Source organism: Pleuronectes platessa, chromosome 17, assembly GCF_947347685.1.
Source record: "Pleuronectes platessa chromosome 17, fPlePla1.1, whole genome shotgun sequence".
NCBI classification, from domain to species: Eukaryota; Metazoa; Chordata; class Actinopteri; order Pleuronectiformes; family Pleuronectidae; genus Pleuronectes; species Pleuronectes platessa.
In genome coordinates, this window is record NC_070642.1 from 15,754,128 (window position 1) to 15,770,537 (window position 16,410).

Below are 16,410 nucleotides of genomic sequence, written 5' to 3' on the forward strand. Positions count from 1 at the left end.
TTCATCTGTTCTTTATATCACGTTAGAAAACATTCAGGGCTGTATTTCAATTGATGTCCTCATTCTGAAGTGTCCTTCTGTGAGATACTGAATCAAATTTTCCCTGACGACTGTGGCAACACTGTATGGTGCGTGCTTGAATGTGTGTGTGTGTCTGTGTGGTTAAATGATTTGTGTTATCAAGAAGACTGAAAAAGCACTTTATCAAATACAGTCTGTACCATGTACTCTGACATTTTACATCCATTTCCACTGTTGTGTTGTTGTGGAAATTCCCTGCCATTTTAAATCCAAATTCCAGCAGCAGGCATTAGTGCTTGTACATAATGCTAATAAGAAATGTGTTAATATTGGAATAATCTTGGCTAAACTGACTTGTAAGAGATGTTAACAGGGCAGTAAAGTATTGAACTCTTATAATCTGAAATGTCTGCTTGGGAAAATGAGCCATAAAATCCACACATGGAAACAAAATGTTTATACTGTATTCAAGCCAAATACCGAGCTTTAGGTATAATATATAGTACAGGCATCATTTACTCATCCACAGTTTATATGATTTGTTTCTGCAATATAAATACATTAGATAAACACATTGAATCATCTAGATAAGTACATCGACAGGCTCATCCCTACAACACAACACAAATCTGTTAAAATGCTTATTCTTCTTTGCTGTGTGGATTTTAAGTATTTTCACATGTAAACTCTATTTTCTCTCCATAATAAAAAAAAATCCTTCATATTTCATCTGAACACTTTTTAACAGATTATTTTATATGTACAAGAAAACATCGTCCTCTGTTGGATTTTTTTTTTTTCAATCTCACAACCCAGCACATTTCAAAAACACATACTCTAAATCACATCTACGTTTTTTTTGTTTTTACTGGCGGACAATCAGATAAACATTTCTCAGTGTTATTAGAGTTTCTTTCTGAAATACCGTATTTGTCCTTCAGTGTTTGAGTGAAGAATGAAAAGTGCGACCAACCCTGATATTAAAATTGTGGGGAAACGAAAAGTATATGACAGCACATAATTTAAGAGAAAATGTGCCATAAAGACAACAATGACGAATGCTACAATAACACTAAGCTGTGGTGCTTTACCCGCAAACATGAGTGTGCTGTAAGATGATGCTCGAGGTCCATGTTAACTAATGAAAGACTTTAGTTGTGGTAGTGAGAGATACGGAGAGGAAACGGACCAAAGTGGCTACAGGTTGTTTTTTGTGTTTCTCAGTGTTGTGCATAGTTTGTCACCCCTTCACAGGTGTCGTACAATCCTTCATTGGCTGTAAGGGCAATGGCAGAAGTGGGGAAGGGTCGGGGAGAGTTCATAGTTGCTGTTATTATACACACTCAGGAGAATACGTGACGAGATAAACACAACAATCGGAAACCCTGTGGTTTGGAGACCTGGCAGAAAGAAGGTAAAGGTAACATCAAGATAAAACTGGGCTTCTGTTCTGGTTTACACGGGGGAGATGCGGTGAGAGACTTGGATGTGCAGCGTCGCAGGGAGGAGAAGTTCCCGGAGCTCTGAGGACCAAAACAAAATCCATATCCCGCCGAAGGGAGGCTGACGGGTGATGCGAGTGGATCGAGTGTTAGCAGCAGCCCGACTTGCTCTCAGCAGCCACAGTCTCCTGGTCCAGTTTGATCCGGTCGCCGTTGCTCTCCTCATACGGCAAGCCTTTGTCGTTGGCCAAGATGTTCTCGACCAGGAAGTGCGCCGCCCCGTCCACGTTGATGTTGTCCTGCGAAAAGGTCACAACAGTGTGTCAGAGAGGTGATAAAATACTTAGTGACAGTGCAGACGTAAGTCCATACACCCCCCCCTCCCATCATCCTTGTTCTTGTTTGCCTGTAAACACTTGTAGGAAACGACAGTGGCTTTATTAGGAGCCATCACAGGGGTTTTATAGATGCTGCAGTGCTTCTTTTCAGAATTGCCACTAAACCCCTTTATGTGAGGCAGCCTGTTAAAGCAGCAGCTGGGAGACGTGGGCCTTGTTCCGACCTGGTATTAACATTCGTCTGAGGGGATCTGATCACAAGTGTACGGCGCTAAGTATCAACGTATTCATGACTAATAGAAATTGGATCACCTGAGACCAGCTTCACAGGTGGTCTGGACCACGTATGACCGTGCACTTTTTACAGCTTGAACGTCATTGTGGCACACGGGCTACTGGAGGAGCGCCTACTGAACTGACGTCCTCTGGCCCACTACAGTTTCATGATTAATCCAAAAATACTTTTACTCTTTTCTCACGATATCAACACTGAATATTGATTTAATATTATTTTAATATTCCAAATAAGTAAAATCGAATTTCATTGTAAAGCTGTGCGTGATGGATTGATGCGCTCGAACCCTGTGCAACACAAACATGCACCACAGGTTTGCACTGCTATCGCTACTAGGACATTGCATTGACTTCCATTTATTGTGGGCATTATAACCACAACCCAGAGTGTCTGTGCCCCTGTATAACTCATCCAAAGGGCTGCGTTTTTAACCTAAACTGAGCTAAACCACGACCAATTCCTGCCTATAACCCAAACCTTGATCCGAAACATAATTCACATGTTAACCTTGAGCAGGACCTCAGAAATCATGTTATGCCTCATTAGGACCGGAATTTGTTCCCCATGAGTTCGACACAGGTATCTCTCTCTCTCACACACTCTCACACACACACACACACACACACACACACACACACACACACACACACACACACACACACACACACACACACACACACACACACACACACACACACACACACACACACACACACACACACACACACACACACACACACACACACACAGAGAGAGAGAGAGGACCTGTCCGTCATTGCCGAATTGGCTGTGTTTTTATTTGCATATAAAGCACCGACACGTGTGGAGATGCATTGTAATGCCAGGTGTGAACGACGAACCGTCCACTTGAGATCAGAGCACCCACGTTGCATGTAAATGTGTGAAGAGAACCAGAGATGTTTTCCAGAGAGCCAATCAGAGGACAGCAGAGATGAGGTTAAAATAAAAAACCTGAATCTCTTCTGGTCCTTCATACTGTTGCCAAAAGCTTTCATCCCTTGGGTTGAGCAGGTAATGAATATTAATGGTCTTCTACACCAACAAAGGCCAGGCCATATCGGTTAAAGACGAACAGATGATAAGAGAATGTAAAAAGAAGGAAAAGAAACAAAAGAACCTAAAACCGTATTATTTAATAAAGGAATCAAACAAAATGACCAAAACATTTTTAAAAGCTCTAATCTTTTATGGGGGACAAATTCTCTTTTACAGGATCAACCCAGAACACATTCACACCAGGAAGCAGCCGAGTACAACCACAGTGTGACCTGATGGCTGCTGAGCACTCAGGGGTTAAGAACCTTGCTCAATGGAACCACAGCAGTGTGGATGAGGGAGGGGCAAGCACTGCTTTCCCCACCCTGATTTAACCCCGTCAGTCTGCGTATTGAACCTCTGACTTTCTGGTCACATGCTCTCTTCTCTAATCTACAGGCATGAGAATAACAACCCCGTGATTACCATGAGCATTGCTGTGTCACGTTTCAACCTCCATGATTCATCCCGGAAAATATAATTGTGAACCAATCAGAACCAGAGCTTCCTCCTAAATAAGCCGTTGACTTCATTTTATGAAAATGTAAAATAGCCACCCTTCAACATCTGCTAGTCATCTCCCTAAGACTGTTTAGAATTCACATTCAGGAATTTTGAGTTTTGTCCCTTCTAACCTAGAGCACTGTTAAAAAACAACAACAATTACTATCACATGTTTTTGTGGGTTGACACAAACCAACTAATATAATGTTGCACACATAGAAAGGAAACGAGCAGAAAGACCTTGCACACAACAACCACACACACACACACACACAAAAACACACACTTCACATGATACAGCACGTGACACAGCTGCAGAGCCTAAGGTTATGAGCGAACAAAGTTATGTCTGGCTGGCTAAACTTCAACAATCTGCGACTTGAAAGCATTGAAGACGAGCATGTGAGTTTCAAAGTGTGTGTTTCCAAGCATCTGTAAACAATCCCTAGAAAGACAGAACCATATCGGGGGAACGAGCTCTGAAGTCTCACAGTCGGAGACACAAACATTTCAAACCGGGTAAAACTGCAGCTTTTAAAAAAGGTAGGATTTATCAGTGTGAGGCTGAGCTGGCACACGCAGGCATTTGTTTGTGCCAAGCCTGGGCCCTCCCACAGCTACCTGCTGATCATTCTGACAGGACGTAGAGAGCTTTACAGCACACAAGTGAAGAAAGGAAGGAGGTTCATTTGTTAGCTGTTAGTAATTCTTAAGCTTTCCTATTACTTTCACCACTACAGCCATTTCCAGACATGCTCCAAAAGCAGCGTTTATGTTAACAGAAAGTTTCCAAGTTGACATCTTCTTCGACACCTCTTTTTCAACCCTGACATATTTGCATCAATCAATTTTGACGTCATCAACATGTCCACTCACTTGCTGTAAATATTCCAGACATATTCCGCCTGTTATCTCACAAGGGCTCAGTCTGAACGTTTTCTGACATTTTACTCAGGGGGCTGGCAGGTAAAGTTCATAAAAAATAGTCATGAGTAACTGATGCCGACATTTGTTGTTTTCAAGTACAGCCACTCACAAATTCAAGAAAATGTCCAGAGATCAGTACATGTCTGAAAACAGCATCAGATGGAAATATTATACTTTTTTCGCACCTCTATATTTACTATTTACTTTCCAGACATAGATTTTACATTAAAAACATGTGCTTATTTGATATAATATCACATTACTATTTAACTTTCCTGTTAATGCTTATCAAAAAATAATTATAATAATTCAACATTCAAAGGGAATGTCCTGGACACGACTATATTATATATTTATACGTTATCGCTTCTTCCGACGCTTTAAGCTAATTTACGTATTTAAATGTACGAACTCCAAGTGAACCTTTGACGAACGGAGCGACAGATCGAACATCAAACCTCCGCGCAGTGTAAACACCCAAACCCTGTATCACCAATCATGTGACACCACAACCTCAGTTGAGGAGAAACACTGCGGCACATTATCTCCCGGAGCCCCGCCCACTTCAACCCCTCGCAGCTCTGGGCAGCAACATCCATCAGCGTCACGCAATAGCGTATCACACCAGCTGTCCGACAGATCTTTCTCACTGGTCGGGAAAGATAAACGTCCGTTGATGTTATGCATGAACGGCAGAGACAGCAGGACGATGACAAAAAAAACAAATATGCTTCACATAAATTTCCTGTCACACAATCCCAGCTGTCATTCAGTCATTTCAGAGATTTAGGAAATGTTACTTTATCATCACTGCTTCAAAACCTCTCAGGGCCAGAGCGTAACAAAAAAATACATTGCAACATCTTTCCGTTTCAAAATCACCACATGTTCACTACACCATTCAGACAATGTCACATGTGAACCTCAGAGGATTTCCTGTTTGCCAAGAGGAACAAAGAAGCCATTCAGTAAAATGACAGTAAAATAAATATCCTCAGAATCCAAGTCTTGTGGCGCCTTACGTTTCTGACTCCGCTATGTGGACTTCAAAGCTCTTATTAAGTCTTATTTACCACAAAGACAACTCAGGTAAGGTCCTGCAGCTGATTGCTGGTTTAAAATGTACAATCAACCTAAAACATAAAAAAGGTAATGGGTAAACACTATTTTCAAGTATTTATTACTTTTGTATTTATTGGTTGGTTCATTTTACTGCTTTCTCAAACAAGGCTTTGTATCCTATTCTCTTCCATTCATCATATACTATACCATACACATCAGAATACCCACAGTCAAGAGTGCTGATCCACAGGGACTGTAACACACGGTTTTGTGTTATAATTCTACTCTATACTAATCTGTTCTATTCCATATCAAGAGTAATGTATTTCAAATCCCATGGGTCTGTTTCATGCGTGTTATTGATTATCCCTTCGTCCCGTGTATCGATCTCTCACCTTGGCCGAGGTTTCAAACCAGCCCAGGAATCCAGTCTCTTTGCAGAAACTGTCCATTAGCGCCGTGTTGTTGGTGCTCTCCTTCTTCTGGTCACACTTGTTGGCGAGCAGCACCGAGGGGATGGGGTTGCCGTTAGCCAGCTTCACCTTGCTGTCCAGGTCGTGCTTCCACTTGGACACGGCTTCGAACGTGGAGCCCCGCGTCACGTCGAACACCACGAACGCCCCCACGGCCTCCTTGTAGTACACCCGCGTCATGTTCCCGAATCGCTCCTGACCTGGGGAGATGGGAAGAGAAAAATCGGAGTCAAATAACCAAAGTGGAAACCAAATGTCTAACCCTCAGCTTTGTGGCAGTAGATTGAATTGAGATGCTCAATATTTCCTTCTCAATTTTTTCCTCTATACAGAATGTGGCTCAAAATAATGATGAGGACAGAGATGGTTCCTATTCAACCTACTTTCCCTTATTGGCCATGGGGCTATTCTGCTCACGGAATGGCTGAAATAACCTGCCATGATAATAAGCCCATTCTCTGAAGTCGTTCTCTTAGACATTGTGAGGGGAAGTACCAGAGAGAGGGATGGGGTGTCACTGTCAATCTGAGAAGGGCCTCTTCTTCAACACAATAAAACCACTTTTGGGTTTTATTCTCAAATTGATCTCCTGATTGAGTCGGATCATTTCAATTCCTCAAAGGTTTATCAGCCAGTGAAGAGATTTGAAATGCCACACTTCTGCTAAACAGTGGTGTTTTTAAGCGATTTCTAACCATGGAGAAGTTACATAATCATTACCAATTCAACGTTTTTATTATCATCATTATCAAATAAAAAAATCAAAGAGGAAATCAGAGTTTTGAAGTGAGACAATAATTTCAGGAACATTAATCAAACATGCCCTTAAAGGGGGGGGAAGCAGTGGCTCAGCAGAGAAGTGATCAGCAGAACTAACGGCCTAAATTATCTCTGGTTACACTTAACACCGTTTTATGGGTTTACCACATGTCGCATGTTTGTTGTGATTATCTGGAAACCTTGAATAACCAAAGAAGGTTATATATGACTGAAAGAAACTGGCCCCGCGATGCTCACTCGCTCCCTGCATGCCTCGACAGTTAGGTGTGTCAACGCTGCCTGAGGCCAGAGGAACGGAGAACCGGGATGAGAAGCCTGTCGCTGGGATGATAATCTGTGACTCAGACGGTCTTCTGTCGCAAATGTCAAATGAAAACAGACAGTTGTGGAGAATGTCCCATGACACAAAAACATATTTGTGTCAGGAGCTTACAAAATGACACGTATACTTTATATATTTAAGGTAGAGAACCACAAAAACATATTTATATTAACGTCAGATGAGGATTGTGGTCTGTTTTTGCTCTTTTTTGATGACAGAAGAGGTTTTTCTTCACGTAGAATTAGTTTCACACACGTGCACATCGTGTTGCATTAGCGTACGCTTCCTGTTTTTAGCTTCATGTGGTTAAAAAGGTCCATTCAATTACTGAGGTACGTTCAAGCGAGTTAAGTTTTCTGATGTAAACGCACCTGCAACCGCATCCACAAACATTTGGGACAGATTTACACTGGTTGTCAGCAAATGCCTTAATTTACTTTAGTCGCAGTCTCTGCAATTACATATAAGGTTTCCAATATCTTGAGGTTCAGTAGCTTTTGGCGGATTGAGCTCATATTTTTGCAGCACCGCTCGAATTAAAGACTCTAAAAATCAAGTGTAATCGTACACGTCTGTTACACAGTTAACAGCCTCGCCAGAGTCGACTGCAAAATATAACACGAACCAGGAAATGCTTTTGAGGAACTGTGAGCGCAGCCAGCATACTTTCACTACTGCAGGTACTTACCCAACCACACAGGAGTGGCGTGGTGCAGTACCGGTGTGAGCAGGAGAGCGAATACACTGTGGGGCCCACAGGCCTGTCGGTAATTGCTCATAATTGAGAGTCTAATTTTAGCTGAGATAACCCCAGGTAAATTCAGCAGAGACACGACACGATGGGATAAAGGGCCGATAGACTGAAATAAGGCTCTTTCATTTCCAGCCCTCGTGGTGCTCATACATCCGGTGGAGTGGAGGTAAAAAGCATAAATCAAGTAAATGGCTCCATAATTTTAAGAGAAGATTCCCCTCTTAGTCTATTGAGAGGTTTACTTAAGGGACAGAGGCAGAGATCTCACATGTTTTATCGATCTTAAAATTCCACAAATCTCTGGGTCGCTCTGTCTGTATTAGGAACGCATATCTCGAGAAACTGATTTTTTTCAGCTTCACACTTGCCTGCAAATTATTAAGGGCCCAAGGAAGGGCATTGTTGGATATGGCTATTTAGATAAAAGAGCATTTCTTGCATGTGAACTTTATGCAAATCAGCATTTTCTGTAATTATTCAATTCCTGTTTTGCAGTCGAAAGAGAAGTTCTGGGGGGAAATACCACAGGTTCGAGTTCTACATGCACTGAAGAGGCCGTGACAGCTTGTCATTGCCTAGATTCAACACACTGATTTTCTGACACGTCCTTATAGCTGGGTCGATATGTGAGCAGAGCCAGACTGGGGGTGGTAACCTCGCTCGTCCTGGGGGGAGTGACGTTAACGAGTTATTTGGGGTATTGACCATCTGCTGAGGATTCACACAGACGTCTATCACATTAAATGACAGCAAATCAAACGGTGATTGAACTCTCGAGTGCCATAAGTCCTGGAAAATCATTCTGTTGTCTTTACTAAACCCAGTCCTGGTGAATTGTTTGCATTGTTAATTAATGTCTTCAAAGAAGAAAGGCAGATTATTTAGGGTTATTCTTCTTTCTGCTCCTTTTCAGTCAAGAATTGAGATTTTGTTTTTAAATTGTTTTGTTTGGTCGATTCATTAAATAAAAGCATTAATTTTATTTAAAAATGTTGTCCTGCTTCAGAAAAACAACACATACAGCACATGACACTAATTTGTGATTTGATGATTGTTAAATAAAAGATAATCACAACCATTTTGATTATGGATTTATCTGTACATCCATTTTCTTGATTCACAGTATCCCAGAGTTTTTTGTTCAACCCTGATAAATAATATTTACACACGTACACTGTGTTTACATAAAAACTTACATCTTTCACACACATGGCAGAAGACTGTAAAATTAACCTGACAAATATGGTGGCAATGTTTTTAATAACAGTGGACAATATTTTCTAGGAAAGTTCACACTCAATTCTACAAATTGTGGACTTCCTGTTAAGACCTTTTCAAAGTCTCGGCCTGACATTTCAAACATGATGTTGAAATGTACCATGAGAGCTACGTCATTGAAATTGAAAGGGGGGTGATAGCGAAGCATCTCGCCTCACATAGGCCAAGCAACCCGATGATCTTCCAGCATCTAGGCCCTCTGAGGTGTCTGCCAAACGTGGTGAGTTATGAAGCAAAACCGGTAACCGAAAAAAATGCTTCCTGTTTCATGGGGAATGATGTGTCCTCATGGCAACATGGTTCTTGAAAAAAAATAATCAAATGCTTGGCTCTGGAGCACAGGACTATTCTGACCAGATGAGGGCCATCTTATGAAACTGCAAGGAGATCATGTCAAAATATGGCCTGTAGATGTCTTCAGGCCTGGACTCTTTTTTTACATGAAATTTCATAAAGCAGACGGTAAAACTCCTTTCAAATAAAATGGTTTTCTCACACCATACAGTTCTTAGGGCCTGGTCCTCTCCCTTTCAAAAGGTCGGCCTTTAAGGACTCAGGAGAGGTCATGGGTCACAGACTTGTGTACAGAGATCAGCTCATCAACATTATAATTCGCCAATAAAGTTGATAGTGATCAATCGAATGACTTTATACTCTTCTGCTGCATCTTGGTTCTTATCTATTCCTAAAAAGATGCTGTTCTTTTTAATGCTGGCAGCGTCACCCAGTCAAAGAAAGACGTCTCTTTCTGAACATATAAATAAATAAATAATTCTAAAAGCATGTGGCAAAAAAAATGTGTGTCATACACTGCTAACCCAATCAGCGTAAAATGCAGCAATGGAATGAGCTCCATGAACAATGGAGTATTTACCCGGTGAATACCACAGAGGAGCATGAGACTGCAGGAGGGAACAAAGACATGTGCTCAACATGAGGCAACTGCCTATAACCAAAGAGGACAGAGTTGGAATCTGTCCCCGGAAAGAGAGGCAGTGAACTGCTGTGGAATTTCAAAGACATTTCAGTCGAGTCCACCGAGCTGATGAATACCGGCGCATGACCTCAAGTACAATTAGGCTCTGCGGTTACGAACATGAGAAACTTTCAGTTATGGAACCAGCAGATGAAAAAGAAAACTGGTTTAGCTGCAGCCACCGTATCATCTCTTTTGGGCTGTGCGGGAGAAACGGAAAGAAAGCAAAGTCTCATCATTATCCATAGCCCTAGCAACCCCAGTTTCCTCTACCGCCGTGCATACTGCTATCCTGTGGGTGGGTTACCATAGAAACTGTCCAAGCCAGACAAGCCAGTCTGTTGTCGGGAGGGAACTGGTGGAGAAACTTCCCCACTCGCCCTAACGGCAGCGTCAGAAAAACAAAGACTAGCACGAGGTTGGGTCGATTAGGTAGTCTCCAGCACGAGTGAGACTGTGGAGCACATGACCGGCACGTTCAGATTTCGCTGAGCAGCATGTGAGAAGTGACTTACAGCTCACGACGGCCTTTAGCAATGAACAGAGTCTGAATTGAGAGAAAATCCTCAACCTCTAAGTGGAATTACCCTCGTCCGGCCCCTCGCTTTCAACCGGAGGGCTTGTGGGGGCTGAGCAACGTAAAGCCTTGGCACAAGGTCGGAGGAATTAAGATCAGAATGATAATATTTGTAGAATATTAAGCAGAATTGTTGCACAAAACCCTTTTTTAAACCATTAGACCGACCAGGATACACTCTATTTACTGTTTGGTGATAAATATTAAAGCTTCTTTTACAATGATCCTGAGGAGTTATATGTTGTCAGCTGCTCTGGACAGCGCCCCCCAAGTAAAACGTCCAGGGAATGTCCATGTGAGCACGTGAGAGTAAATCAATAATAGACACCTATGAGGATGTCAACATGTTAAGACCACAAGATTCTGGGAGCTTTTAGTAATGAGGACTGAAACTATGCTTTTCCCAGGGCCCCCCTCACCAGAGTGCTCAGGATATGATCCGGTTGTTGTGAATGTGACTAACTCGGGAAATCTCACGTTTCTTTCTTCATATGTGAACAGCAATCTCAGGAAAGTTGTGTCCGGGCATTTTGCGGAGTTCATGTATTAAAATGAATCTGAAATATCCACCACTAGAGTCAAATTAACTTGTAATAATAACCTGTTAAAACAATTAATTGATAAATGAATTATTTGAGTGACAGCTGATCATCTGATTTGTCTATTTCTCAAGTGATAGTGAAATTCTCTTTGGGTTTTAGGCCATTTTATAAACCCTACAAGTCAGCATACATTGATTGATGATAGAAATCATTACTTGGGACCCTATATCAATTTTGAACGGTTGGATTTGCCGGCATTTGATCAATTTCTCGAAACTGAAAAATTGTTGAACATCCTGTTACTTACAAACTATAAATAGAATACACACAAATTCCCTTTCAAACCCCTCTCAGAAGTACCCTGGATCGGATTTTCCTGATCACAGATATTTTCGGATCCTGTTGGGAGACGGTGGTGTTTGAGAGAAAGAGGAGACGAGTTCAAGGTTTCTCTGTCTAGACTGAAAGTCACCACTGTGATGAGAGCCACTGCATACATCCCATAATGTGCAACCTCCTGCTCCCGCGGGAATGTTTGGTCCTATAAAAGGTGCTGCCGCTCTCTGCTCTGTGTCATGGTGGTAATCATCCTGTCCACTGGCTGAGACACATCCAGAGGAGAGTAGCAATTCTGGGAGAACAGGGGGTGGGAGAGCCACATGCGTCACACTGGCTTCCATGGTGCCCCCATCTCCCCCAGTCCTCTGATTACTATCATTCCTCCCAGGCTGTAATCACTATTAAGGTTGGTAAAAAGACAACGAAACGCTGAAGTTGCTCTCCGTGTTGCCGAGAAGATAATTTCCCTTCCTTTCCTGCATGATTAAGTGGCTTAATGGCTGAACTTAATGACTTGGCAAATATACCTCCAGCTTTCACTCTTTCACACCCACACGTTTCATCACTGGTTTAATGCTCCCACGTGTCCTCGGGGCAAGGCCTTGGTGTAGATGTGAGAAATTAGGTTTTTCCCCTATCTGTGTCTTCTAACCTCAAACTGTCTCTGTGGTCGGAGCGAAGTGCGTGTAAACGGCCACGTTCACCCAGTATGTGCCAGCGTGTTCCCTTGTCTCTATGAATGATATCAGTCCATCTAAGTGCAGAAGTGCGTCAGTGTTGTATTTACCAGGTCCTCTGAGCGAGGGCTGTGACAGGCAGACGGCCCTCCCTGGTGCTCAGTCACAAATGCCTCGGCTCACTGAGTGACGGCTGGGGGGACGCATCCCTCACTGACAATCAGTCTGTGACAGACATGCAAGTTGTTCTGGTGACCCCCCCCCCCCCCCCACACACACACACACAAACACCCCACCTCACATCCAACTGTCCGCCCCCTTTCTGTCACTGCTGTAAGCGATGGAATAAATATAAGAAACAGCAGTCTTCTTCTAACCATCTGTCCTGATCTGTCCCAGCATATGAGGTTCGTTTGATTGAGGGAGAAGATGGACCCGCACACCCGCTTCCCAAAGTAAGAATAGAACACGTCTAGAGGTCGAGACGATCATTTCTTCTGTCAATAGAATAAAAAAAATATTGGAAAAAAGATGGATTAGGATTTTTCGACTCCATTTGAAAACATAACCAGCATGCCCACTCTTCGTGTACAGATCCCGTCAGATCCCGTCCTGACATTACTCCAATGAAAGTGAACTGGATACAGACTTCAGCTAATCAAAGCTCCAGTAGGTTAAAGCACAGCAAATCTAACTTGTAAGTTTGATTTCTGAAATCTAAACAATAAAAGGGTTTTTGTATGGTGGATGAATCTAAGTGACATTCAAGATAGTTTAAAAATCGGATACGGATAGTTTGGCCCAAAAAGACCTGTGCTTGTGTCAAAAAACCATTTGCACCTTTTCAATAAAATAAAGTTCATCCTGTGATTGAGGATCATAGTCATTGTGAAGCACGTCTACTTTAGAAATACAAATATATATCTTTATTTTAAAAAAATGAATATATGCATAGGCCCCATAGACTGTAGGCCCCTGTATACAACCATTATCTTGTTATGTAAGAGCTTAAAAATTATATATTTTCAAATCTAAAATGGGACTGGACCCGGTGCTGGAAACTCAACTCTGTAGAATCTGAATGCTTGTATCCTTCAGACATGTGGGTGCAAAGCCATTCAAAAGGACATCTTCTCACAGAATGATTAACCAACCCTGCTGCACACGTAACTCACAGGCCTGTTACGTGTGGACAAACCCATGACTGACAAAGTAACCACAGTGAGATTTTTACAGTAACATAAAGTCCAAAGTTTCCAACTAAAGACTGACACATTCTTTACCGCTAATAAAAAAAAAAGAACAATATAGGCACAATTGTTGGGACACACATGCCCCTGAAGCCATGTAACCTCATGTCAACAAACAAACATTCAGCCTTATGATTACTTGTATGTGTGACCAAGCAATTTCACAAGACTTAATGTCAGATGGGGTTTTTTGAGGATATCAAAACGTTAAAAGATGGAGGCTACCCAGAAATCACAGACAACCCCCCCTACATCACATCCTCATTTCTGCTGATTGAACTGAAGTGATCCGGCCGGCTTGGTGGTGATTCCTGAAGTTTAGTCATTTCGCCCGTTGGTCTCTCTGCTTGCTCACTTCCCCTCTCAACAATGTAATGTAATCCACAGCCCCCCCCCCCCCTCCTCCCTGTTAAACAGTGTGATATTTATTTCCATGCCTGGAGATGACAAACAGACAGCGAGAGTTTGAGCGAGGCCGCCCTGCATGTGTGGGGAAGTTCTATTTCACCGGGCTTTGCTTACTAAAGCTGCCGGAATGCACAGGTTGGTGTGCGAGTGCATGTGTGTGCCAAGTTCTGCAGCCACACAAGTTGAACCGGCGACTATACACACACACACACACACAGACACACACACAGACAGACAGGGATAGTAGAAGAAAACCAGTGTGAAGGACACACCAGGGGCCTGCATGAACACAGTTTAATCCCCCCAACAGAATATTGTGGTGCGTCTCATTGAGAGGGTTGGGTGGGGGTGAGCTCTTACAACGTGACCTACATTCCTTTGGCAATTATGAGCTGCCATGATCATAAAGTGGAAAGAGACAACAGGCGGACATGATCAACCGGTCTCTCGGTGGAAACTCCACACCGATGCTTTCACTTTTCTACATTGTGTACCTGAGGGTTCAAATCAGGAACGAGTCACTTCCAACACAGAAGTGGTTTGGTGTGAAGGGACTTTTGAGCTACGGCCATCTGCACAGACGAAACCCACAAGTGAACATGAGCGTGACGTCCAACAACTACCACCTTCCACCACCTGATTTCCGTTTTGTAACGCGCACAAAAAAACAAAACCGCCCACGCGTCTCCTCTGCCTCCTTACCTGCGATGTCCCACAGCTGGAGCCGCACCAGGGTCTTGCTGTCCCAGTTGATGACCTTCAGGGCGAAGTCGACCCCGATCGTGGCCCTGTAGTGCTGCGAGAAGAGCTGGTGCACGTAGCGCTTGATGATGCTGGTCTTCCCGACGCCCAGCTCCCCGATCACCAGCACTTTGAAGAGGTACTCCTTGCACTCAGACACCGAGCCCCCGGCCATGCTGTCACTGACTTTAAACTCACGGAACTCTCAGACACAACTTCTGCTTTTTACTGGCGCTCGCGCTCATAGGCTTCCTGCGGGCGGAGGAGAGGAGGAGCGGCGGAGCGGGGCTGCAGCAGGAACTGAGGGGGTGGATGCAAAAGACTCTGGAGTTCGTCTTCCCCCAAACTTTTCTCATTCTCCTCCTCCTCCTCCTCCTCCTGCAGCCCAGCAACCACCTGATAAGTCACAGGACCCGGAAGGGGCAGGGAAGCCTGATTTTCTCTCTGTCTGCTGCAGATCACGCTGAGTTTTACATGTTTACGTGTTGATTTATGCCCCCCCCATTCAAACTCTACGTCTACAGACTTATGGCATCGTGGTTGTGTATGGAAGCTCAATTCTGCCACTTTGTTACACAATATCCTGCAAGTCATCATAGGAAACTTTCTCTAACACTAACTAACTCATAAAAAGTGACTTATTTCCGAAATAATAATAGTCTGTAAATAAATACCTAGTATTTCTAAATAAAAAGTAAGTGATTGTAAAAAAAGACCAAGTTTTTCAAATTAATAATCTTAAAAAATTACAGTAACTCAAAATAGGGACCTACTAAATGGAAACATTACCCTATAACGGCTTTTATATCAAAAAATAAAGACTTACATTTTAAAATAGTGACTTGCCAAAATGTATTCTAAGTATTTTTTTTAAATAATTACTCAATATATTTTTAATCTCGCAATTTTGCAATCATCTTGTTTTCTGTTACAGGCAGAAATGGGCTTCCACAGTTATAAACTAGTAAAACTAAAACACTGAGATTTATTTATCTCATTTAGAATTTTATAAAGAAGAAAGAATGACACTCAGAGTGCACATAGCTGCACCAAGGCCTCTTATGAAGCCACATTTAAAATTTCACCAGATCCAGATTTTTATATGGATCCACACCAAATTGCAAACATAAATATCAGTCCCCTCATCAATCTTTTGTGTGTTTTTACATAATCCTGCTAACAAAGAACAACTAATGAACCCAGACAAAAATGTAACTTTCTTGGTGAAGGTACCACTAATCCAATATGTGATCAAAAGTTCTCTTTAACTTAATTTTCTTTTCTTCAGTTGCTGTGAAATCTTAATACAAATACCCTCCATAATCCCATCAATAATCTAACCAGGCTATCACAGGCAGGAATCACAGTCTTCTTTATATAAATACTTTTCCTTTTATTTTACAGCATTGTTTAGCTTGCCCAAAACATAAACGGCCTATTTCATTCTAGAGTTGACAGTGTTAAGCAGGTGGCACCCTCGTATATTTTATACATTGGTCAAAATCCGTTAACAACTTACACTATAATAGACTAAAAACATTTGGAAATACAATACAATTGCACTATGCACTGTATAGTCTTGTACTCTGAAATAATTTGCATTCTTATAGATAAAGAACTAAGAAACTTAACCTCAAGTAAACTACTT

The 16,410-nt window shown here is 42.3% G+C and overlaps 1 protein-coding gene across 1 annotated transcript; it reads right to left on the reverse strand.

The window, feature by feature from the left end:
* Window positions 1–471: 471 nt before the first annotated feature.
* rab32a (RAB32a, member RAS oncogene family) lies at window positions 472–15,109 on the reverse strand. Its single transcript, XM_053445679.1, has 3 exons — window positions 14,724–15,109; window positions 6,041–6,318; window positions 472–1,762 (listed from the first exon to the last, which is right to left on the reverse strand). The coding sequence occupies exons 1-3, from the start codon at window positions 14,935–14,937 to the stop codon at window positions 1,613–1,615; spliced, it is 642 nt and encodes a 213-aa protein (XP_053301654.1). The 5' UTR covers window positions 14,938–15,109; the 3' UTR covers window positions 472–1,612.
* Between the last annotated feature and the right edge of the window lie 1,301 nt (window positions 15,110–16,410).